The sequence below is a fragment of the Aquarana catesbeiana genome, linkage group LG07 (assembly GCF_042186555.1).
Source record: "Aquarana catesbeiana isolate 2022-GZ linkage group LG07, ASM4218655v1, whole genome shotgun sequence".
Classification (NCBI taxonomy): Eukaryota; Metazoa; Chordata; class Amphibia; order Anura; family Ranidae; genus Aquarana; species Aquarana catesbeiana.
In genome coordinates, this window is record NC_133330.1 from 22,346,150 (window position 1) to 22,370,081 (window position 23,932).

At 45.0% G+C, this 23,932-nt stretch overlaps 1 protein-coding gene across 1 annotated transcript in view; it reads right to left on the reverse strand.

Annotated features, from left to right (window-relative positions):
• Window positions 1–2,039: 2,039 nt before the first annotated feature.
• IFT122 (intraflagellar transport 122) overlaps window positions 2,040–23,932 on the reverse strand; it is a gene marked incomplete in the record, with an annotated part of 109,271 nt that continues 87,378 nt past the window's right edge. Inside the window, 4 exon segments of the mRNA XM_073591881.1 lie at window positions 2,040–2,224; window positions 7,660–7,824; window positions 8,003–8,079; window positions 10,186–10,314. Coding sequence (XP_073447982.1) covers window positions 2,135–2,224; window positions 7,660–7,824; window positions 8,003–8,079; window positions 10,186–10,314 — 461 coding nt within the window.

The following is a 23,932-nucleotide window of genomic DNA, read 5'->3' on the forward strand; positions in this document are numbered from 1 at the left end:
TTCCCTTAGTCGCATCCTACAGCTTAAGCCATGGTCCACAGAGAGCTTCCAATGCATCAGAGGGATCTCATGGTTAAAAGGTATCAGTCAGGAGAAGGGTACAAAAGAATTTCCAAGGCATTAGATATACCATGGAACACATTGAAGACAGTCATCATCAAGTGGAGATAATATGGCACAACGGTGACATTACAAACAACTGGACGACCCTCCAAAATGAAAAGACGAGCAGAAAACTGGTCAGGGAGGCTGCCAAAAGGCCTACAGCAACATTAAAGGAGCTGCAGGAATATCTGGCAAGTACTGGCTGTGTGGTACATGTGACAACAATCTCCCATATTCATCGAATGTCTGGGCTATGGGGTAGAGTGGCAAGATGGAAGCCTTTTCTTACCTAGAAAAATGTCCAAGCCCGGCTAACTTTTGCAAAAACACATCTGAAGTCTCTCAAAGGCATGTGGGGAAAATATGTTATGGTCTGATGAAACCAAGGTTGAACTTTTTTGGCCATAATTCCAAAAGATGTTTTTGCGCCAAACCTAAGAATGCAGATCAGCAAAACAACACCATACCCACCGTGAAGCATGGTGGTGGCAGCATCATGCTTTGGGGCCGTTTTTCTTCAGCTGGAACCAGGGGCCTTAGTCAAGGTAGAGGGAATTATGAACAGTTCCAAATACCAGTCAATATTGGAACAAAACCTTCAGGCTTCTGCTAGAAAGCTGAACATGAAGGGGAACTTCACCTTTCAGCGTTAGAACGACCCAAAGCATACATCCAAATTAACAAAGGAATGGCTTCACCAGAAGAAGACTAAAGTTTTGGAATGGCCCAGCCAGAGCCCAGACCTGAATCCCATTGAAAATCTGTGGGGTGATCTGAAGAGGGCTGTGCACAAGAGATGTCCTCGCAATCTGACAGATTTGGAATGTTTTTGCAAAGAAGAGCAGGCAAATATTGTCAAATCAAGTTGTGCCATGCTGATAGAATCCCCAAAAAGACTGAGTGCTGTAATAAAATCAAAAGGTGCCTCAACAAAGTACAGTGGAACCTTCATTTATGAGTAATGCAGTTAATGAGTGTTTTGAAAGACGAGCAAATTATATATTTTTTAAAATTCTGACTCGGTTTGCGAGTGTTGTCTTGCAAAACGAGCAGAATTCAAGCTAATTGGCAGTGCAGTACCGCATTTGGCCAGAGGTGCGGGGGCGTCGGGGACACTCGGAACGGTTCAGAGCCGTTCGGAAATACTCAGAATGACTTGGAAACGCTCAGTTCCTGAGTGTTTCCGAGACTTTCTGAGTTCAGCCAAGCTGTCCCCGAGTATTTCCAAGGCTCTCCGGCGCTCCCCCCACCTCTGGCCACATGCGGTATTGCATGTAATAGAAGTCAATGCGGAACTAATTATCTTCATTTCCATTGACTTCTATGGGGAAACTCGCTTTGATATGCGAGTGCTTTGGATTACAAGCATTCTCCTGGAGCGGATTATGCTCGTAATCCAAGGTTCCACTGTATTAGTGTAAGGGTGTGCACACTTATGCAACCATATTATTTTATTGTTTTATTTTTACTTCCCTCCACCTAAAAGATTTCCGTTTGTTGTTCAACAGTTGTACAGTTTAGAGGTCACATTAAAAGGTGGAAAGAGTTCTGAAGTTATTTATCTTTGTCTCATTTTTTTTACATCACACAAACCTGACATTTTAACAGGGGTGTGTAGACTTTTTTATATCCACTGTATATGTCCATTCTGTACTGTGAAATTGAACCAACAAAAAGAATCCAGCTCTTTCCATCCACACCCACCAAATAGTAGTAAAGTACTGTTATAACCCTCCAAAATTCCCATGGTTATCCAGAAAACAAAAACACAATGCTGGCACGACAGAGAATCATCCCCTTTTCAATAATAATGAATAAAATGGGGTCGCAGAACCATAAGTTGGACCCAAATGATTGTCCATGGCTGTGAGGCAACACTTTTCACAGCTAGTTTTCCTACAGATGACATAATTAGCACAAACCAGACACAGGCGGTATGTAGAAAAAAGATTTAATAAATTATATAAAAATATTACTTTAATTATGGATTGACTATTAGTGCTGGTATATATGGTCCAGGTGGGGAATGTCACTGGCTGGGGTCCTCCATGGGTTTCCGGCAATAGGGGCAGCAGTTGTGCTGCAGGACCAGAAGTTCGTAGTCCTCTGTGTGAAACATCTGGAAAAAAAAAAAAAAAAAGATATTGTTTCAAGTCAGCATGGAGGGACAAACTACAAAGGGAATGGAGCAATGAGGTACGACAAGACCTGAACAGGTTGGATCAATTAATGGGCTTTATAAAGAAAGATAGGCCATAGTTCAGGGATCCTCAAACTTCGGCCCTCCAGCTGTTGCGGAACTACACATCCCATGAGGCATTGTAAAACTCTGACATTCACAGACATGGCTAGGCATGATGGGAATTGTAGTTCTTGAACAACTGGAGGGCCATAGTCTGAAGACCCTTGCCATAGATAATGTGATTTTATTTCCTACAACCAATGGCCGGCTTAACACCCCTGGGTCCTCCCAAAAAGGATGACGTATGGACATTGGTGCTAGTGGGGCTGGTTCACACACACCACAAAAACGCACTCCGGATCTGTTTGACGCATTTCTGCATGCACGTTTTTTACATTAATCATGAACTTTAATTAAGAGACGTGTTCTTACAGGGTAATACAAAGTACAACTAATGCAGAGTTACATTCGTACATACATAAACTGCAAAAAAAATATGTGGTTGTTTGTCCCCTAATAACATCAATAGCACATAGGCACCACATATAAATTATCAGAGAGACCAAAGAATTACTAGCAGTATTAGGACATGTAAAAAAAGTTAGTGCAGAGCATTAAACATGGTTATCAATATGTGCAGCCGAAGTCTATAGTGAAAGACTATGGGATTGTGTCGAGGAGATTAGGTGTTTAGACACAAGTTTCAGAAGATTGCCCTATAAAATATTCTTATACATCCACAGGGGATGTCCCTCTAAATATAATAAAGTTTTTCTACAAAGTATTGTTTATTTCATGTATCCAAGTGTTGGATTCAGGGGGTAAGTTTCTCATCCAGTTTTGGGCCATCCCTTTTCTGGCTATAAATGAAGTTTCCTGGACGAAGGTCTTTGGTGAATTTATCTAAATCTGGTTCAGGAAATATTCCCAATGGGCATTGTTTAGGGCAGGGGTCGGCAACTTTAGCCCTCCAGCTGTGGTGAAAACTACAAGTCCCATGAGACACTGCAAGACCCTGACAATCACAGGCATGACTCCTAGAGGCAGAGGCATGGTGGTATTTGTAGTTTCACCGCAGCTGGAGGGCCAAGGTTGTCTACCCCTGGTTTAGGGTGGAGCCCATAGCGTCATGGAGAAATTTGACTACTTGTGTCCAATAGCCTCGTATGAGTGCACAACTCCAGAGCAAATGGTAGATTGAGCCATTAGCATGGTTACACATCGGGCATAAAATACTTTTGTTGTTGTTTGTAACGGGCCAGTCTAAGAGGGGTGAGATAGGAGCGGTGTATTATAAACAATTGCGTAAAACGATCTGACAATTTGGGCGACACTTTCTTACTCTTACGTCACTCCATTCCTCATCCTCCATAGTACCCATATCGCTCTACCAATTCTTCTTTATCCTGTAAGCCAGTTGTGTTGAGGAAGGGAGGAGTAACATACTTTTAAATATGGAAATTAATTTTCAGGGGTCCATGCTTTTGACCATGTCCATTAAGGGGTTAGGGGCTTGTTTTGAGATTCCCATCTGAGAGGAGGTGGCTCAAATAGTAGACCCCTTTTAAAGGAGTTGTAAAGTCTCAAGGTTTTGCATTCTATGCATTAAGATGAAAAACCTTCTGTGCTGCCGCCTCCCCCCCCCCCCCCACCCTTTTTCCTACCTGAGCCCGATCGTTCCAGCGCTGAGCACAGACCCAGTGGCTCCAGCTGCTGTCTCGGGTCCTTATTGGATAGATTAATAGCAGGAGGAGCCATTGGCTCCCACTACTGTCAATCAAATCTAGTGACACAGGAGCGAGGGGTGGCAAGCCCTGCTGTCTGTATCAATGGATGCAGCAGTGGGACTTGTGAGCACGCCTGCACGTGTGCCCCCTGGGAATGCAGGTCTCCGTGGGGGGAGCCGATGAAGAGGAGGAGCCAGGAGCGCCGACGGGAAAAAAAAAATTGGGTTCCTGCAGCTAGATGCGCCAAATGCATCAAGATGCGCGACTGCTGCGTATTTGAGATGCGCAACTGCTTTGTGCGTGGAGGTATGTACCCGTGGCGCATATCTGGTACCCGGAAGCGGTGGCCAGCACACAGGAATGACATCACGCCCCTCCAGGAAGTTGCTGGTACTGCTGCTAATTTCTTCCCACCACCATGCCCCGCTCACTGTTCTCTGAGGAAGAGATGATCCTTATTTGCAAATTAAGATCATTTTTAATCTATTTTTACATGGGGTGGCGTTTGTGTGGGTCATGTGTGTAGGTCTAAATGATTTGACCTCAAAATACAAACCTACTTCCTGTGTACAGATTCACTTCCGGGCCAATGTATATTGCTTCCTGCGTCAGTGTGTGTGTATATATAGATATATCTATAGATGTAGGCTCTTGTGTCCACCAGCAGAGAGAAGTTGGGTAGATGCCACACTCCCAATTCTGAAGGCATAATGGCCAAGCACAGGGGTCTTCAAACTATGGCCCTCCAGTTGTTCAGGAACTACAATTCCCATCATGCCTAGTCATGCCTGTGAATGTCAGAGTTTTACAATGCCTCATGGGATATGTAGTTCCACATCAGCTGGAGAGCCGTAGTTTGAAGATTCCTGATCACTCTGACATGTCTTCAAAAAAAGTGTTTTTTTATGTGCCTTGTATAATGCTCAAAAGATATTGTTAGGAAAATACAAGTGGGTCGTGGCACATCTACATTCCAAATTTGGCACTTAAGATGGTTATGCACTATGCAATCTGATTAGCCAATCTCTGTACAACTCGATATTTAGGCAAAATAGGTAATAGGAAGACGCACTTGAACAATTAATTCACATTATTGCAAATCAAACGGGCTCTTGCACTAAATCTAATTTATTTAAGATCTAACTGATTGCAGTGTATGGTCACTTTTAAAGCTCAAGATCTGAAAATATTAAATTTATTGGGTTTAGAAACACTTCTCTGTTCTTTGTAATATATTGAAAGATTTGGGTAAAAAAAGAAAAAAAAAAAAAAAACACATTTCAATAGATATATTAGAAGTAATAGGCATGAGATTAGCATCAAAAGGTTTAATTAACTGAGAACACCAACTAATTGCCTAACAAGACACATCTAATGAGAAATTAACCAATTGTATTGGGCGTGCGCGATTATCAGTGAGAAAACCGCGGTTACCCTAGTGCCAGTTGCAGTTTACATATGCGGGTATTTATTATCGCTATTTGCGCTTCAACGTGCGTCGGTTCGCACATTCAATTACAGTAATAACTTTTCCGGTGCACCAATTAATGTATGAACCGATGCAGTGCCTTCTTCTTAGTAAATCACCCCCCAGTGAGTGTTAATACACCTCCTGGTTTAATCTTCTTATAAGTTTATATAAGGTCACAGCAGGCCTAATGTATGTCAAAGAGAATTGTATAATAATAATAATAATAATAATAATAATAATAATAATAATAATAATACTGAAAAGAAACAAATATGCAATACATTATTACTAGTTCAAGAAAAAGCTAATTTAATTGTTAAGAAAAAGGGCTTTAATTGTTTTTTTGTTTTTTAAATATTCTTCTATGACAGTGTTCTCCACATGAGGCCCTTTGCTTGACTTTATCTTGGGGCACCATTCCATCGATGAACACCAATTAGGGTTGCCATCTCATCCCTTTAAAACCAAACACATAATAATTACACAGGTTCTGTGGCTGATTAAGGTGGTAATTAAACTCACTTGTTGCTTTATCTGCATTAAATTAGCCTCAGAACCTGTGTAATTTATATGTGTTTGGGTTAATGGATGAGGTGGCAACCCTAACAATGATGGGGCTCCATTACTCCCACTGACACCAGTGATGGGGCACTTATCCTTCCATCTACACCAATGATGGGGCATTATTCCTCCCACCGACACCAATGATGGGGCACTATTCCTCCCACCGACACCAATGATGGGGCACTATTCCTCCCACCGACACCAATGATGGGGCACTATTCCTCCCACCGACACCAATGATGGGGCATTATTCTTCCCACCGACACCAATGATGGGGCATTATTCTTCCCACCGACACCAATGAAGGGGCACTATTCCTCCCACCGACACCAATGAAGGGGCACTATTCCTCCCACCGACACCAATGATGGGGCACTATTCCTCCCACCGACACCAATGATGGGGCATTATTCCTCCCACCGACACCAATGAAGGGGCATTATTCCTCCCACCGACACCAATGAAGGGGCACTATTCCTCCCACTGACACCAATGATGGGGCAACTATTTGTCCCTTGAATACCAACAATAGGACATTATTTCTCTCACTGCCCACAGTCCAGCCCTCTTAAAGCCTGAAGGACAATAATCTGGCTCTTTGTTTAGTATGTTTGGAGACCCCTGTTCTACGACATGTGTTGTCTGTATTGGTACAATTTTAAATAAATTGTTAACACAGGATACTAAGGAGTAGAAATATCATATAAACTTTAACATTATTTAGCATTCTTTATACCAAGCTTTTTAAAGTTATGGTGCATATATTTTAAAATCGAAAACTTTCATTAAAATAATCCCCGGTAATCCTGCCATGACGGTCTTTGTTCAGGCACTTCCTGTTATAGGGTGACAATGCTCTGTCCCCGGACTTTCAATGTCTTCACCTTGTCACACAGGCTTCCGAAGCCGTTTGAACACACAATCACACAGGCATGGTCCGCGGTTGTCACCAGCAGGAAACCCGCCATGACAAATGCCATGCAGCCATTGCTGAAGTGTCTGTAGGCAGAGAGTGGCTGCAGAGGCTGCAGGCAATCAGCAGCACAGAGGTGCAACAAAGGGTGGAGAAAAGAAATGAAACTGAAAAACTGAAAAAAATACAACCGTGACTTGCATAATTTTGCATTCCAATTTAAGATAGAGAGACATATTTCCTTCTCTGTCTCATCTGTGAACCTTGGCCGTGTCCTGAGGAAGCCTAACGGTGAAACGCGTAGACATACAAGGGCTCACTACACAATAATCATAGATGCTATATGTTACAATTGTCATTGTTTTTTAGATATTGTATTTTTCAATAAATGTATATTTTTTATACTGCTATATCTTCTCCACTGGTTCTTAGCCTAAAAAGTCCGCCTCCCTGGTAATACTCAGTACTACCTTATTTTGTATCCTCAATGATTTATGGACGTGGCTCATTTTTGGTGCACTTTCCTTTTTTTGTGAAAAAAATACAATAGTTGACGATACTCAAAAGACCAGCGGAGCCAGTCTGAACCAAGAAAAAAAAAACTTGGGTCCTCTTTTTCTGGAGGGGGAAAGGGGTCAGGTCCTGGACTCATAAAATGCTTTCTCATCAGGAAAGGAATGAGAGAGGCAATTCATACCTGGAAACAAGACTGGCACATGGTGATGGAGACATCGGGGAGCAGCGAGCGGAAGTACTGCCACTTCAGAGGGCGCGGCCAACGCTTCACCATGATGTCCCTCCTGCTCATGGCTCTCAGGACCGAGCGAGACACAACCACAGGGACAAACTCAGAGCCGCCTTGCTGCAGGAGAAAAAACAGTTGTATAGAGTCACAAATCATTTCTCAGCTTTTATACACGGTGTGCAACTATTTGCTGTAGTTGTTTTGGGTAACTTGAGTTTTCTTTTTACTTTTATAGCCGACACCATGGCCTGATTGCGCCATCATACATCTTCTACATTTGGAACTGGTCACTTACCTCAAAACTTAACTTTGCTGTGAAGGGGTCATCATCCATGAGGGGCTCGTCATCATCTAGTCTCAGTGTCTGCGTGTCTTTTTTTCTTCCCGTTAAGGCCATCAACTCAAAACTCTGCAGTTTGTGATACGTTTTAACCATTTGAACTCTAGAAGGTTTTACCCCCTTTATGACCAGACCATTTTTTGCTATTCGGCACTGTGCTACTTTAACTGGTAACTGCCATTAGTATAGTGTCACTGTACAGAATTATCACTGATCACTGTATTAGTGTCACTAACGACGTCAGTTAGTGTCATATTGTTCACCACATTATCACAGTTGCACTATAAATCGCTGATCACTGCCATTGTCATGCATTAAAAAGGGGATTAATTCCAGAGATAAAAAGAGAATTATCCCGCTCTACAAGATTCGGTCATGCAACAATGTACCCAAATCACATGAAGATTTTGGGGAAAAAAATATATATATTTTGTACTTTGTTATAAAAAATCCAATAAATGCGTTTTTGGGGACACTATACTATTAAGGACACTAGTATAGTTCTGATCGTGACCAGGATATGGACCCTAGTAATACATAGTTACATAGTAGGTGAGGTCGAAAAAAGACAAAAGTCCATCAAGTCCAACCTATGTGTGTGATTATATGTCAGTATTACATTGTATATCCCTGTATGTTACGGTCGTTCAGGTGCATTTCTTGAAACTATTGATGCCCCCCCCACTGACACCACCACATGTGGAAGGGAATTCCACATCCTTGCCGCTCTTATAGTAAAGAACCCTCTACGTAGTTTAAGGTTAAACCTCTTTTCTTCTAATTTTATTGAGTGGCCACGTGTCTTGTTAAACTCCCTTCCGTGAAAAAGTTTATCCCTATTGTGGGGTCACCAGTACTGTATTTGTATATTGAAATCACATCCCCTCTCAAGCGTCTCTTCTCCAGAGAGAATAAGTTCAGTGCTCACAACCTTTCCTCATAACTAATATCCTCCAGACCCTTTATTAGCTTTGTTGCCCTTCTTTGTACTCGCTCAATTTCCAGTACATCCTTCCTGAGGACTGGTGCCCAGAACTGGACAGCATACTCCAGGTGTGGCCGGACCAGACTCTTGTAGAGCGGGAGAATTATTGTTTTATCTCTGGAATTAATCCCCTTTTTAATGCATGCCAATGGCAGTGATCAGCGATTTATAGTGCAACTGTGATAATATGGCGAACGATATGGCAATAACTGACGTCGCTAGTGACACTAATACAGTGATCAGTGATAATTCTGTACAGTGACACTATACTAATGGCACTGGCTGGGTGATGGGGGTGATCAGGAGGGCAATCAAAGGGTTAACTGTGTGCCTAACACGTGTATGTGTGCTGATTTTACTCATTTACAGACTGGCTGGCTTTTCTTCCTGATTTCAGTTCTGAATGGTACAATAAATCAGGGACAAGAAACCAGCCAGATTTGTGCTGTGACTGGCCACAGCCATCAGCAGGTTCGCAGCCAAAAATCATTGGCTGCGAACCTGCTGACAAACTCGTGCTGTGTCCAAAGTAGGTAGGAAGAGTAAAGGATGGGATTTTTTTTAGGTGCCAAACACAGTGAATATATAAAAAAATTTTATCGAAAAACATTAAAATGGCATTCATTTTCATGTAAAAACCATCATGAAAAATCCATACAGTGATAAAATCAGTGTATTCATCTCTACATGTTTCTCCAACCTATGGCTTCTTCAGGAAACTTTATAAATACTGCATAGTTAATCACTAAAAGTAAAAACATGTCAAACTCTTCTCAACAGAGCCGCAGAAGAGGTGTCCATCCTGCTAGGACACTAGCAAAAATTAAAAGGCATGCTGGGAGTAGAAGGGATTATCCAAAGAAAGTCGTACATTCTCTTTAAAAAGATCCGAGTAAGCCTCATTATATATGGACAGATGCCTCCTGCAAGTCGTAATACGTCCGTCAGTCCTCAATCACCCCACTGTCAGGACCCACAGAAATTTTCTCCTGGCTTGATATACCACTATGTGCTGGGTTCCCTCATCCCCCAGGTGGAAAGAGCCCAGAGACCTGATGGCTGCGTACACAACCCCCTTACTTTGGTAAATTAACAAAAATTAAAAAAAATAAAAATAAAAAAAGAGAACAATCACTTTGAGTACAAAGGATACCAGCCGAGGACATTTCCTGCCACTTGTCTTTATTGGGGTGACTTCGAGGAGCTTCCAGGTTGATGAGTGACATGGCCTCTTCATCAGAAATCCCTCCTTCCAGATAAAATTCCACCAGAGGAAGAATTTCTTTAATCATAGAAGAAGACACAAGACCGGAGTGAGCCTCAGCTAACAGAGCAGTATGGTGGTCTACAGGAAAACACTGCACTGGTGTTCACAGCTCAGTTCCCTATCTGAACAATATGTGAGCTTCCCCCCAACTGCACAAAACATAGCTATGTATAATAATAACAGTGTGTGACTGTGATAGGGACATTAGAGTGTAAATTTTGTTAAAAAAAAGAAATCAAACATAAAAAAAAATAATAACTAAACAATAATAATAACTAAACAAAAACAAGCGTGCTTACATCAGCAGGTTAAGAAAACAGCTTTCTGTCAAAATAACATAGAAAGAAACAGACTAAAAAACCTCTAAGCTCAACTTAAACACAATCCAGGCTAAAACATTTGAGATTTAACTGCCTTCAGGATGCTTTAAATCAGGGGTCTCAAACTGGCGGCCCTCCAGCTGTTGTAGAACTACAAGTGCCATGAGGCATTGCAAGGCTGATAGTTACAAGCATGACTCCCACAGGCAGAGGCATGATGGGACTTGTAGTTTTCGCAACAGTAGGAGGGCCCCTGCTTTAGATACATGCTTCTTAGCTTGCTCACCCCTCTCTCGACTTGGAGACCCTACACATTTTAATATTCTCTGCGATTCCTGCTCCAAAGAAGCCACCGACTTTTCAGCAGATGAACCCTCAACACCTCCACCTCAGAAAACACCTCAAACTTATTTGATACCTCCACCCTCATTACCGATTTCAACCCCCCCCCCCCATTAACCCCTCTCCTCACATCATTCACCTTGTGTTTTGCACCAGCCACTGTCATTCCCTTCCTAGCTCCCCCCACCCCACCATCATCCAATCCATCACCCACTCCACCCCTCTGTGTCTGCTGACCTCCAGCCGCACTTTTGCCACGCCAAGGAAAAGGGGTTGCCACAACCATACACGCTGATCCAGCACCCTCCACTACTTTAGGAGAAACAACAGGTGTAGACAGACTTGACAACCACACTTTCTGACACTGACTGGGGAACCACAGACTAGGGGGACACTGACACCACAGATTCTGATGGGACAGAGACACTTGGACCCTGACACAACCTCAGCCAACCCAGACTCTTCTCTATCCAGACGGAAGAATTTCTCTACTAAGTCAGATTTATTGTGCAAAGCCTCAGGGCACTGGCTATAAGGGTGACCAACCTTATCACACAAGTTACATTTAATGATGTTATAGTCCCTTGCCAGATGCCCCAGTTCCTGACACAAAGAACAACTTCTGTTCTGGAAAGGAAGAGGAAAAATGTCCCTTGGCTCCACATTTATGGCACAGCTTAGGTTGACCAGTGTAGAAGATAGTAATCCTGTCTCTACCAATAAAGGCAGAGGAGGGCAAATGCTTGACCACATTCTCACACACTCAACCCCATTGACACCGACCACCCACCCATCCAGATTCCTCTATCATCCATAATCTTTTTTAGGGGGCAAGGTTTTACCAAACCTCCTCAACCAGACCCATAAATCTTTGGGGGGTATAGACTCATTCCTCATCAGGATAGTCACATTCTTTATCAAGGGCTGTCGTGATATTATCTTGGGGACAAGCCCCTTCCAGTCCAGCTGGCCCCTATACACATGCTCATACCATTTCCAAAACAGATCAAGTGATTCTGGACGCATGAATGACAAATCATATTCATAGGAACCTGCCGGGCTGATGAGAGCAACAATATCCTCTGCCTTAAATCCCATGGGTAGGATCCTATCCACAAGCACCTTCCTGATAGGTTAGGTGAAAGTCCCACAACTGGCTCCCTTCCACCAGTAGACTGCAGACATGATACAAGAGATGGTCAGAGACGGCAGACATGATACAAGAAATGGTCAGAGACTGCAGACATGATACAAGAAATGGTCAGAGACTGCAGACATGATACAAGAAATGGTCAGAGACTGCAGAAATGATACAAGAGATGGTCAGAGACTGCAGACATGATACAAGAGATGGTCAGAGACTGCAGACATGATACAAGAGATGGTCAGAGACTGCAGACATGATACAAGAGATGGTCAGAGACTGCAGACATGATACAAGAGATGGTCAGAGACTGCAGACGACATGATACAAGAGATTATCAGAGGCTTCTGACATGATACAAGAGATGGTCAGAGACTGTAGACATGGTACAGGAGATGGTCAGAAACTGCAGACATGGTACAAGAGATGGTCAGAGACTGTAGACATGGTACAAGAGATGGTCAGAGACTGCAGACATGATACAAGAGATGGTCAGAGACTGCAAACATGGTACAGGAGATGGTCAGAGACTGTAGACATGGTACAAGAGATGGTCAGTGTCAGAGAGCTCACCTTGCTGGTCATGGTATTGGCCGCCTTGGGGCGAGCCTGTGAGAGTCGGCGTGCACGTGGGCGCCGTTTGGCGCCAAGCCGGCCTATTTAGGTTTGTCAGGCACTCTGTTCAGTGCTGCCTGATCATCAGCTTCCTGTGCCATAGTTCCTGTTTCCTGTCTTGTTTTCCTGTTTACCTGATCTCCTGACGACCCGGATTGCCCTTGGATTCTCCTGTTTGCTGCCTGTACCTGACCTTGGCCTGTTTGACTCCGCTTCTGCCTGCTCCTATTGTACCTTGCTGCCAGTCTGTTGCCGAACCCTGCTTGTGTCCCGATCTGCCTGTCTTGCTCCTGCTCAGCACCTGTTCCCAGTGTTATGGACTACTGACCTGTTGTCTGAAGATTATCTCTCATCCTGTACCTGGATCTCTTCAGCAGGCTCTCATACCATTCCGCACTCTCGTGCCTCCTGTCTGCTCTACCAGGGGCTGTGAGTCGGATAAGTAAGGGAGTCTACCCTCTGCCCAAGCGGACTCATCAGTCTGGTAAGTAAAAGTCTGACAGTATCAGGCAGCCATGACTGAGTCCGGGCAGGGGGCCTCCCCCATGGATGAACTATGTAGACACCTGGCAGGACTTACCCAGGCCGTGAAAAGCCTTCAGGAAGGTTACTCAAGATTGGAGGAACAAGTCCAGGCCTTATCTTCCTCTTCCAACCCCCAGGGGGCGTCTTCTGCTGGATTCCAATCTGTACCCTCCGTAGTAATGCTTCCTCCAGAGCCCAGAGTACCCACTCCCGAGAAGTTTGCCGGTGAACGCAAGTATCGTGCCTTCCGCAATTCCTGTGAACTCTACTTTGCTCTGCAACCCCGCACGTTTTCACTGGAAGCGACCAAAGTAGGCTTTGTTATTTCCCTGCTGACAGGTGAGCCACAAACCTGGGCTCACCGCCTTCTGGAGCAAAAATCTATCTCCCTAGATAGCCTAGACGATTTCTTCAGGGCCATGTCCCAATTATATGAAGATCCCCAACTGACAGCGACTGCTGAAGCTGCACTGCACTCTCTGCAACAGGGTCGCAGAGCGGCCGAAGATTATGCAGTCGACTTCAGACGTTGGAGCGCCGATATGGACTGGAATGACGCTGCCCTGCGTCATCAGTTCAGAATGGGGCTATCTGACCCACTCAAGGACGAGTTGGCTCGAGTGGGGGTACCTCAGTCTCTGAAAGACCTCATCGATCTCTCCATCCAGATTGACCGTCGCCTAAGAGAACGTCGGTCAGAAAGGTCTACCAGCCACCTTCGTCCCACCTGGATGTTACCCAAGGTTCCCAGTCCGGTCAGTCAGTTTCCTCCGGCTTCATCTGTCTCGACTCCAGAACCCCCTGAACCCATGCAACTCGGTCTGCTCCGGCCTACGCTTACTCCAGAGGAAAAGATGCGCAGACGAAACCACAACCTGTGCCTATACTGCGGTGAATCCGGGCACTATGTGAGAGCCTGCCCCAACAAGATGCATAAGTGTCGTTCTGCCTCTTCAATGTGTGCATCTGTGTTACCTAAACTTGGTTCTCACCTCACTCTTTCCTTCACTCTGCAGCTTCCAAGAGGGAGTATTTCAGTGTCAGTAATTATTGATTCCGGCGCATGCAGCGGTTTCATCGATTTGACCTTTGCTGCCAACCATCGTATTCCGCTTCAACCTAAGGCTCAGGGGCTTGCTGTCCATCTAGCGGCTGGATCCATCCTTAGTTCCGGCCCCGTCACTCAAGAGACCGTCCCCTTGCTGGCCACCATGGGTACCCACCATCAGGAGCTTCTGCGTCTGGACGCCATCTCTTCTCCTCTCTTCCCTATTATCCTAGGGATGCCCTGGCTGCAGGCCCACAATTCCAGTATCAACTGGGCCACAGGAGAAGTCAAATTTCTCTCTGAGTATTGCCAACAGCATTGTTTACAGCAATCTTCTGACATGACCTCCCAACTCCTGTGCTTGGACTCAGATGCTGAACTACGTCAGTCCGTCCCTGAAGCTTATCTGGACTTCCTGGATGTATTTAGTAAAAAAGTAGCAGAAACCTTGCCCCCTCATAGGCCGTATGACTGTCCTATAGAACGGTTACCTGGTACTGAAGTTCCATTTGGGAGAATCTTCCCGTTAACTGAGCAGGAGTTAGACACATTAAAGACTTACATAGATGAAAACTTGGAAAAAGGGTTCATTCGTCCTTCTACCTCCCCAGCCGGTGCCGGCATCTTCTTTGTCAAGAAGAAGGACCACTCGTTACGTCCCTGCATCGATTACCGGGAGCTGAATACGATCACCATTAAGAATCGTTACCCCTTGCCTTTAGTACCTGAACTTTTTCAAAGATTAGGAACCGCAGTCATATTCACGAAACTAGATCTCCGCGGAGCTTATAACTTGATCCGTATCAGAAAAGGGGACGAATGGAAGACAGCCTTCCGTACTCGATTCGGGCACTTCGAGTACCTTGTCATGCCATTTGGATTATGCAACGCTCCCGCAACCTTCCAACATTTCGTCAACGATATTTTCCGTGATTACCTGGATCTGTATGTAATAGTATACCTTGATGACATCTTGATCTTCTCCTCTTCACTAACCAATCACCGTATACATGTCTGCAATGTCCTAACCCGGCTTAGGCAACACGGCCTCTATGCAAAACTCGAGAAATGCGAGTTTGAACGTCAATGTATTCAGTTCTTGGGCCTAGTCATCTCAGTGGAGGGTATCAAGATGGACCCCCAAAAGGTGTCTGCTATTCTGGATTGGCCAGCTCCGATACATAAAAAAGGGGTACAACGCTTTATTGGCTTTGACAATTTTTACCGGAAGTTTATTAAAGGTTTTTCTGCAATCATCGCTCCAATCACCGAATTGACCAAACAGGGAACCCGATTCTCTTGGACTGACAAAGCCCAGTTGGCTTTCGAAAGACTCAAAAAGCTATTTACTTCAGCCACCATTTTGAAACACCCTAACCCTGTCCTACCATTTGTCTTGGAGGTCGACACTTCGGAGATCGCAGTGGGAGCGGTGCTCTCTCAACGAAAGGGCGCCAAGGCCCTCCTCTATTCAGTAGCGTTCTTTTCACGCAAACTTTCAATTTCGGAAAGAAATTATGATGTGGGGGATCGAGAACTTCTGGCCATCAAGGCGGCTCTGGAGGAATGGCGTTACCTATTGGAGGGTGCTGCACATCCTATTCTGGTCTACACCGACCACAAGAATCTGGAATACCGGAGAACAGCCAAAAGATTATGACCTCGTCAGGCCAGATGGGCACTTTTTTTCCTCACGATTCCAGTTTCACATAACTTACAGGCCCGGTTCCAAGAATATAAAGTCAGATGCTCTTTCCCGCATGTTTTACGATTCAGAGAAGACCGTATCTCCCGATACGATTCTTCCTTCGGGGAACTTCCTGCTCCTCCAAGGGGACCTTGTTTCCCGGATAAGACAGGCCTCGGTGGGAATGCTTCTGTACCCCGAAACCGATTGGAGGGAGGGCCTGTTTTGGCGAAGAGACAAGATCGTGGTTCCCGAGAAGCTAAGGGTAACTGTGATGGAACTATGTCATGATCATAAGTTGGCTGGACATTTCGGTGTCTTGAAAACCACTGAGCTGGTACAGCGCACCTTCTGGTGGCCTCAATTAGCCTGTGACTGTAAAAATTTTGTGGATTCATGCAACACTTGTGCTCGGAGTAGGAACACCAGGACAAAGGCCTGGGGATTATTAAAACCCTTACCTGTTCCAGAGAGGCCATGGAAGATGATATCAATAGACTTCATCGTGGAATTACCCCCCTCCGAGGGTTTCTCTACTATTTTTGTTGTGGTAGACAGGCTGTCGAAGATGGCACATTTCCTCCCCATGAAGAGTACACCTTCGGCTATGGATATGGCAAAGATTTTTGTCAAAGAAGTGGTTAGGCTACATGGAGTCCCAGCAAGCATTGTGTCCGATCGGGGTGTTCAATTCACTTCAAGGTTCTGGAAGGCCCTCTGTGGTTCCCTCGAAATTGAATTGGCCTTTTCATCCGCCTATCATCCCCAGACGAACGGGCAAACTGAGAGAACCAACCAGACCTTGGAGCAATACCTCAGGTTCTTCTCTGCCTTCTCTCAGGATGACTGGGTTTCCTTATTACCCGTTGCAGAATTCTCCTATAACAACTCCTTGCACTCTGCCATCAATCAAACACCATTTTTCGCTAATTACGGGTTCCATCCATCTTTTCTACCAATCTCAGTACCTGAATGCCCCGTTCCGGCTGTCTCAGAGACTATGAATTTCTTTTCCACCAACAACAAGATCCTACAAGAGACTATGGCCAAATCCCAGGATTACAATAAAAAAATGTTTGATAAGAAGAGGCGTGGAGAATTGATCTTGGAGCCCGGCAACCAAGTGTGGTTGTCCACAACTAACCTGAAAATGTCTTGTCCCTCTAGGAAATTAGGTCCTAAGTTTATGTGTCCCTTCCCAGTGAAGAGGAAAATAAATGATGTGACCTATGAACTTGATTTGCCAGACTCTCTAAAAGTACACCCGGTCTTCCATGTGACGCTGCTGAAACCTGCTACCTCTAATCCTTTTGCTGGTCGCACTGTCGGCCCACCCAAACCTGTCATAATTGACAACAAAGAGGAATTCGAGGTAGAGGCAATCCTTGACTGTAGGAAAAGGAGGAATGGAATTCAGTATCTTATTAAATGGAAGGGGTATGGTCCGGAGGACAATTCCTGGGAACCAGAAAACAATTTACATGCCCCGGAACTTTTACAGACTTTCAGAAATGTTCATGCCTCCAAGTTGGCCCGGCTGGGCATCCGGAGGCTGCCCTTAGGGAGGGGGCACTGTCAGAGAGCTCACCTTGCTGGTCATGGTATTGGCCGTCTTGGGGCGCACCTGTGAGCATCGGCGTGCACGTGGGCGCCGTTTGGCGCCAAGCCGGCCTATTTAGGTTTGTCAGGCACTCTGTTCAGTGCTGCCTGATCATCAGCTTCCTGTGCCATAGTTCCTGTTTCCTGTCTTGTCTTCCTGTTTAACTGATCTCCTGACGACCCAGATAGCCCTTGGATTCTCCTGTTTGCTGCCTGTACCTGACCTTGGCATGTTTGACTCCGCTTCTGCCTGCTCCTATTGTACCTTGCTGTCAGTCTGTTGCCGAACCCTGCTTGTGTCCCGATCTGCCTGTCTTGCTCCTGCTCAGCACCTGTTACCAGTGTTACGGACTACTGACCTGTTGTCTGAAGATCATCTCTCATCCTGTACCTGGATCTCTTCAGCAGGCTCTCATACCATTCCGCACTCTCGTGCCTCCTGTCTGCTCTACCAGGGGCCGTGAGTCGGATAAGTAAGGGAGTCTACCCTCTGCCCAAGCGGACTCATCAGTCTGGTAAGTAAAAGTCTGACAGTCAGAGACTGCAGACATGATACAAGAGATGGTCAGAGACTGCAAACATGGTACAGGAGATGGTCAGAGACTGTAGACATGGTGCAAGAGATGGTCAGAGACTGCGGACATGGTACAAGAGATGGTCAGAAACTGCAAACATGGTACAAGAGATGGTCAGAGACTGCAGACATGATACAAGAGATGGTCAGAGACTGCAGACATGATACAGGAGATGGTCAGAGACTGCAGACATGATACAGGAGATGCTCAGAGACTGCAGACATGATACAAGAGAATGTCAGAGACTGCAGACATGATACAAGAGATGGTCAGAGACTGCAGACATGATACAAGAGATGGTCAGAGACTGCAAACATAGTACAGGAGATGGTCAGAGACTGCAGACATGATACAAGAGATAGCGACTGCAGACATGGTACACGAGGTCGTCATTTTACATGAGGAGACTGCTAGAAATCACTACTGTAACAGGGCAATAAAAAAAAACACAGGGGGCCTGAGGGCCACACAAAAAGCATGTTTTCCCCACTTAAAATTGCCAGCTTTATCTACTCTGCACCTCATCTATTTCCTTAATATGCCCCCTCCCCTCCAAGTGCAAGCTTCTTAGTTCTATAAAACTTTAAAAGCACAGCTCCATATTTGTGTGTTATTAATTTGTAATATATGTAATTATCCGGTGTGTTTTTTCCACCGTTGCCTTTTTAGGTGGATGGCTGAGAATAATTCTTTGCCTGGCACTGAAGAGGAGAAACCTTGAGCAGAGTTGTTAAAGTCAACCTTAATATCTTACTGGATAAACCGCAAATCAGCTTGGAAGGTGAGAGGTAATCTGTCTCGCAGCGCTGCGTGTTGCTGAGTGTGATGACAGGGGATGAGCGCAGAGGTGTGTGGAGGAGGGGGAGACAGACACTATAACAACTAATTAATCAAACAGTGCTAACAATATGCGTGCGGAGATAAAAAGTAACCAATCGGCTCCGTAGAGCAGGGGTTCTCAGCCTTATTGAGATCAGGGCCCGGCAGTCTTCAAAAAAAAAAAAAAAAAAAAAAAAAAAGGGAAAGAAAGTTTATACTTACACAATAAAAGTATGGGAATGCAAAATATGTATTGAAATGCTGGAGGGCGATGAGTGTGATCTGGGGGTCATTCTGGGGGAATGGGGGTTCTGGACGGGGTCAGGAGACTCGGTGACCCTGTAAGGAATGAGGGCAACTACTGGGTATGGGATCTGTGAAGGAAGCCGGGGGCTTTGCAGAGGCACTGTGGGAAAATAGAGGACACTGTGGGACACATTTGGGGGCTGGGTGCACTATAGGGGGGTGTAGTTGGATGCTCTGCAGCATGCTGGGGAAAACTGCAGGGGGCTGGGCCGTACTGTGGGAAGTTGGGGGGCACTGTAGGAGGCAAGGGCTTTCAGGGGCCTGTGGAAGGTTGAGGGCATTGCAGACCGCTATTAGAGGTCGCAATTCAGGGGGGGCAATATGAATGCTTCAAGTCAGTGTAGGAGGTTAGGGGATCTGCAGCTGGTTGGGGGCCCGGGATGAGGGAAGCCGTGACAGTGGCTGGTTGAGAACCAGACACAAGAAGGTGGTTTCAATAGGCCGCAAGGAGATGGGATCGAAACATCTCCATCTCACCCTGCATAAAAAGATAAATTACTGTTACGCGAACTGCCATACTTTTATCATTTCAATGGACCAAATTTTTTTTTTTGAAGCTGTCAATTTATTGCCTAGTTTTGACTTCACAATCTTCTGTACCCTGGTGGTTGACAGAACTCATAGGTGGTAGATGGCTTAATATCTGCCGATCAGTTTTCATCATATTTGCAACTAGCGTTGGTTTGAGTGGTTAAGTGGTTGAAATGGACAGAAAATGACCACATGTATGTCCAACTAGGCAAGGTAAATCTCTATAATTCTTTAGATACAGTATTAAAAAACAAAAACAAAACAAAAAAAAAACCTTTCAACTCGTTTCAAATATGTTTCTTCCCTTCCCTTACATTGAACTTGATTGCATGTTCCAAAGTTGACCTGGTTGTCAAAAACTTTGCTAACTGACAACCAGCTGGTGAGACAGGCCGTCCCCTAAATGATGTTGCAGTTACTTTAAGAAACGTTATCTATACTGGTTACACAACCAGTTGATTGGCCACCAACAATATGGAGGGTAGTGGCACTTGTACTAAGGCACATGGGATGTGGCAGAGATCAGACAATCGAAATTGAAAACAACCTTCTGCCTGACAACTGGCCATTGAGACTTCCTAGCCCCTAAATTACATTGCAGTCACTTTCGGACAAGTTATCTATACGGATTACACAATCAGTTGATTGGTCACCAATAATATGGAGAGTAGTGGCACTAGTAAGGCTCATGGGATGTGGCAGAGATCAGCCAATCAGACTGGGGATATTTGGATCTGCATCATCTAAGAGCCAGATCACCTCACTTGTCTGTTGTTGGATGTCTTGTTTATTCACAATTAGCAAAATGAACGAATTTGTCATTGCTGCCTTGCAGAGATAAGGAGCATGCTGTCCTAAGCTGGCCATAGATGGTTTGAATCTCGGCCAGTTCAGCAGGGGCCGGCTGAGATTAGATCCATGTATGGGCAGGCTGATTATACCCAAGTCGATCCATCAATCGACTTGGGTACAACCAGCATGTCGACTCTCTTGCCAGCGACTACAATAATCATCGTGTTCTCCCAGGAGGGATGGCTCCCCTGCAACCTGTGGTAAAAATCACATCATCTATGGTCTTCCTTAGAGATGTGGCTACACACACACACACTACCTATCTGGAAAGGGTGTTTTAATGTGTTTGCTTGATGTGGATGTGGATTGTGAATTTGCTTCCATACTATCAGAACCTAATATTGGTCACATAGCAGGGTCATTTACAGGTAGTGTAATGTGCCCACAGGACATTTTACTGCTAGTATCACTACCATAGATTCCAGCCATCCTGTATTTGCCAGGAAAGCCACATTGGCCCTCTGTCCAGGGCCATGTCCTGGGATCATAGCATCAGCCTAATGTGTGCAGTAACTCCTGATGTATTATTGTGGGGAATGGGGCTGCAAGTGGGCAGTCCCCTCATTTAGACATGGGGTCAAACTTGTAAATAGGTGGGATTTGGGCACACTCATCCAGAAAATGGGTGGATAAAATGCACACAGTGGGTAGGGCTGATGGTGTCCTGGGATCCAAAATCAAAATGTTGGTAAATATGTATTAGCTAAAAAAAACAAAAAACAAAATGGAGGGTGAGGCAGATCTGCCCCCCACCACACATTAAGGGCTGTGTGCGGACATTACCCCTTAATCCTTGGTGCTGCTACCACATCCAAGGCTCTGCTTTGCTTTTCGTGGTTCCTTTCTATGAAGTGTATGATTAGGGAGATTTATTACACTAGGAGGCCGAGTCTTCTTCATTCTCCATAGTATCTGTAAGTTATTCCAACCCGGATAAATATAGCTTTAAATGACAGACGTATCACCTAACAGTCTGCTAATGCCTGTTGTGCATAGATTAGCAAGGATTAACCTAGTGTCCTGTAATTACCGCTGTGGTTGTGTACTCTGCCTGTCTCACTAATACAGCAGAACACGTCTCAGCAGCTCAAACACTTCGAAATCTTCTAACACCGCAGAAAAGAGGACTGACGATGCAGAATTCCCGGCCTTGCCATTGAAAAACTGCACAGTGCCATCCCGGAATGTTAGGATAAAATGAAAGGGGCTTATTAATTAGCTTAGATGTTCTATTTAGGCCTTGTTCACACAGGCGCACTAAAGCGTACACCCTGCGAGGGCCGTGATTGCCCATAGGGGGATACACAGGTGTTCCGAGTACAGAGTATACAAGTGCATGGATAGGTATATCGGCACACATGGGCAGCAGATGAGGCCGGGAAATGCAGAAAAGTGCTGCGGGGACAGGAGGAGTGGGGAGGCTGCTGAAGTTATCTATTTATTTATTTTTATATAAAAAAGGTAGGGATGCCCTTTAAATTCAATTAAAGCACCCCTCCAAACATGTCATGTTCTGTCAAGAGGAGTTTAGACATAAATTCCAGAAGATTACAAGTAGGCTCAGGCATTAGATTAACTTGTATGTCTCAGAGTAATTGACCCATTAAAGAAAAAACACAAACTGCTCTCTGAAGAAGGTGGAGACATATGGAGATGGTTTTCTCTGTGTATTATAGTCTCAGATTTGTATATTCGTCTTGTGTAGTGATCACACTGGAAGGACATTTCTACATTCCAGCCTGGAAAAGATGTATGTGTAGCTTACAGCAAAAAGGGGACACGGGCATTGATTCCTCCGAGGTGAGCACTAAGGTCTTGTACACTCAGGTTCAGCATGCATAAGAGCAGTAGGGATGAGCTCAGGCCTGTTTGGATCTTAGTCTGAACCCCCCTAAGAGATCCCACCAGGAAGATGTCATTGTAGTAGGTCAATCATAAGTGGTCATGGCATTCCCCGCTCTGCAGCGGAAAGTATACATGTCCCTTGAACGCAATCTGCGGTCCAATTTTTGCTGAAACGTGGAAGTGTGCTCTAACATGGGTGGAGAGCTTAACTCCCCACCTCTCAGCTCCTGCTTTCTAAAGCTTGCTGCACAGTAGGGATGAGCTCATGCATGTTTGGATCCTAGTCTGAAGCCACCTGAGAGATCCTGCCAGTAAGCTCACTTTGTAGTAGGCAAAACATAAGTGGAGGACCTGGGAATGCCTCGGCCACTTAGGCCCCATTCACACCTGAGTGTAGCGTTTTCAGGCAGAAAGTCGTGCATTTTTACCGAGATTTTGTACAGGTCAAAAGGTCACCAATGTAAAAAGCAGTAAAACGCCCAAATCTGCCTAAAAAAAAAGTTCCAGAACTTGTTTGAGCTTCAGGTGTTTTGGGGCTTCTGGCTTCAGGCTTTTTGGAGTGGAGATGTGAACCATCTTCATAGAGAATAATTGATTTTCTTACCCCTCCAGCGTTTTGTAGCTTCAGGCTTCAAGTTATAAAACGCTCAGGTGTGAATGGGGCCTTAGGATTGGCCTACTACAAGACTAGGATCCGAACACTCCTGAGCTCATCCTTATGCCCCGTACACACTAACGGAATTTCCGTCTGAAAAATCTTGGATGGTTTTTCCGACAGAATTCCGCTCAAGCTTGGCTTGCATACACACGGTCACACAAAAGTTCCCTGAACTTTCGACCGTCAAGAATGCGGTGACGTACAACACTACGACGAGCCGAGAAAATGAAGTTCAATGCTTCCAAGCATGCTTCGAATTGTTTCCGAGCATGCATGTTTTTTTGCACGTCGGAATTTCCGTCAAGAACTTTTTCCGTCGGAAAAATAGAGAACCAGCTCTCAATCTTTTGCTGGCGGAAATTCAGACAGAAAAAGTTGGATGGAGCATACACACGGTCGGAATATCCGACCAAAAGCTCCCATCACACGATGGAAATTCCGCTTGTGTGTACGGGGCATTACTGTACAGCAAGCTTTAGAAAGCAGACGCTGAGAGGTGGTGAGTGGAGCCAGCGTCCATTCTAGAGCACACTTCCATGTTTCAGCAAACATTAGACCACAGATTGCGTTCAATTGGCAGTACCGCCATCCAATGCAAACTCGCAACCACAAAATGGGTCCATGACATTGTGACTCGAGGATACAGACTGGAGTTTTAGAGCCTTCCTCCTATGCTTTCAAATGTTTCTTCAAATCCACAAAGGTAATTTGCACTTTTGAAAACTTATGATCGGCTTCTACCTCAAGAAGTAATTGTTTCAGGAGAC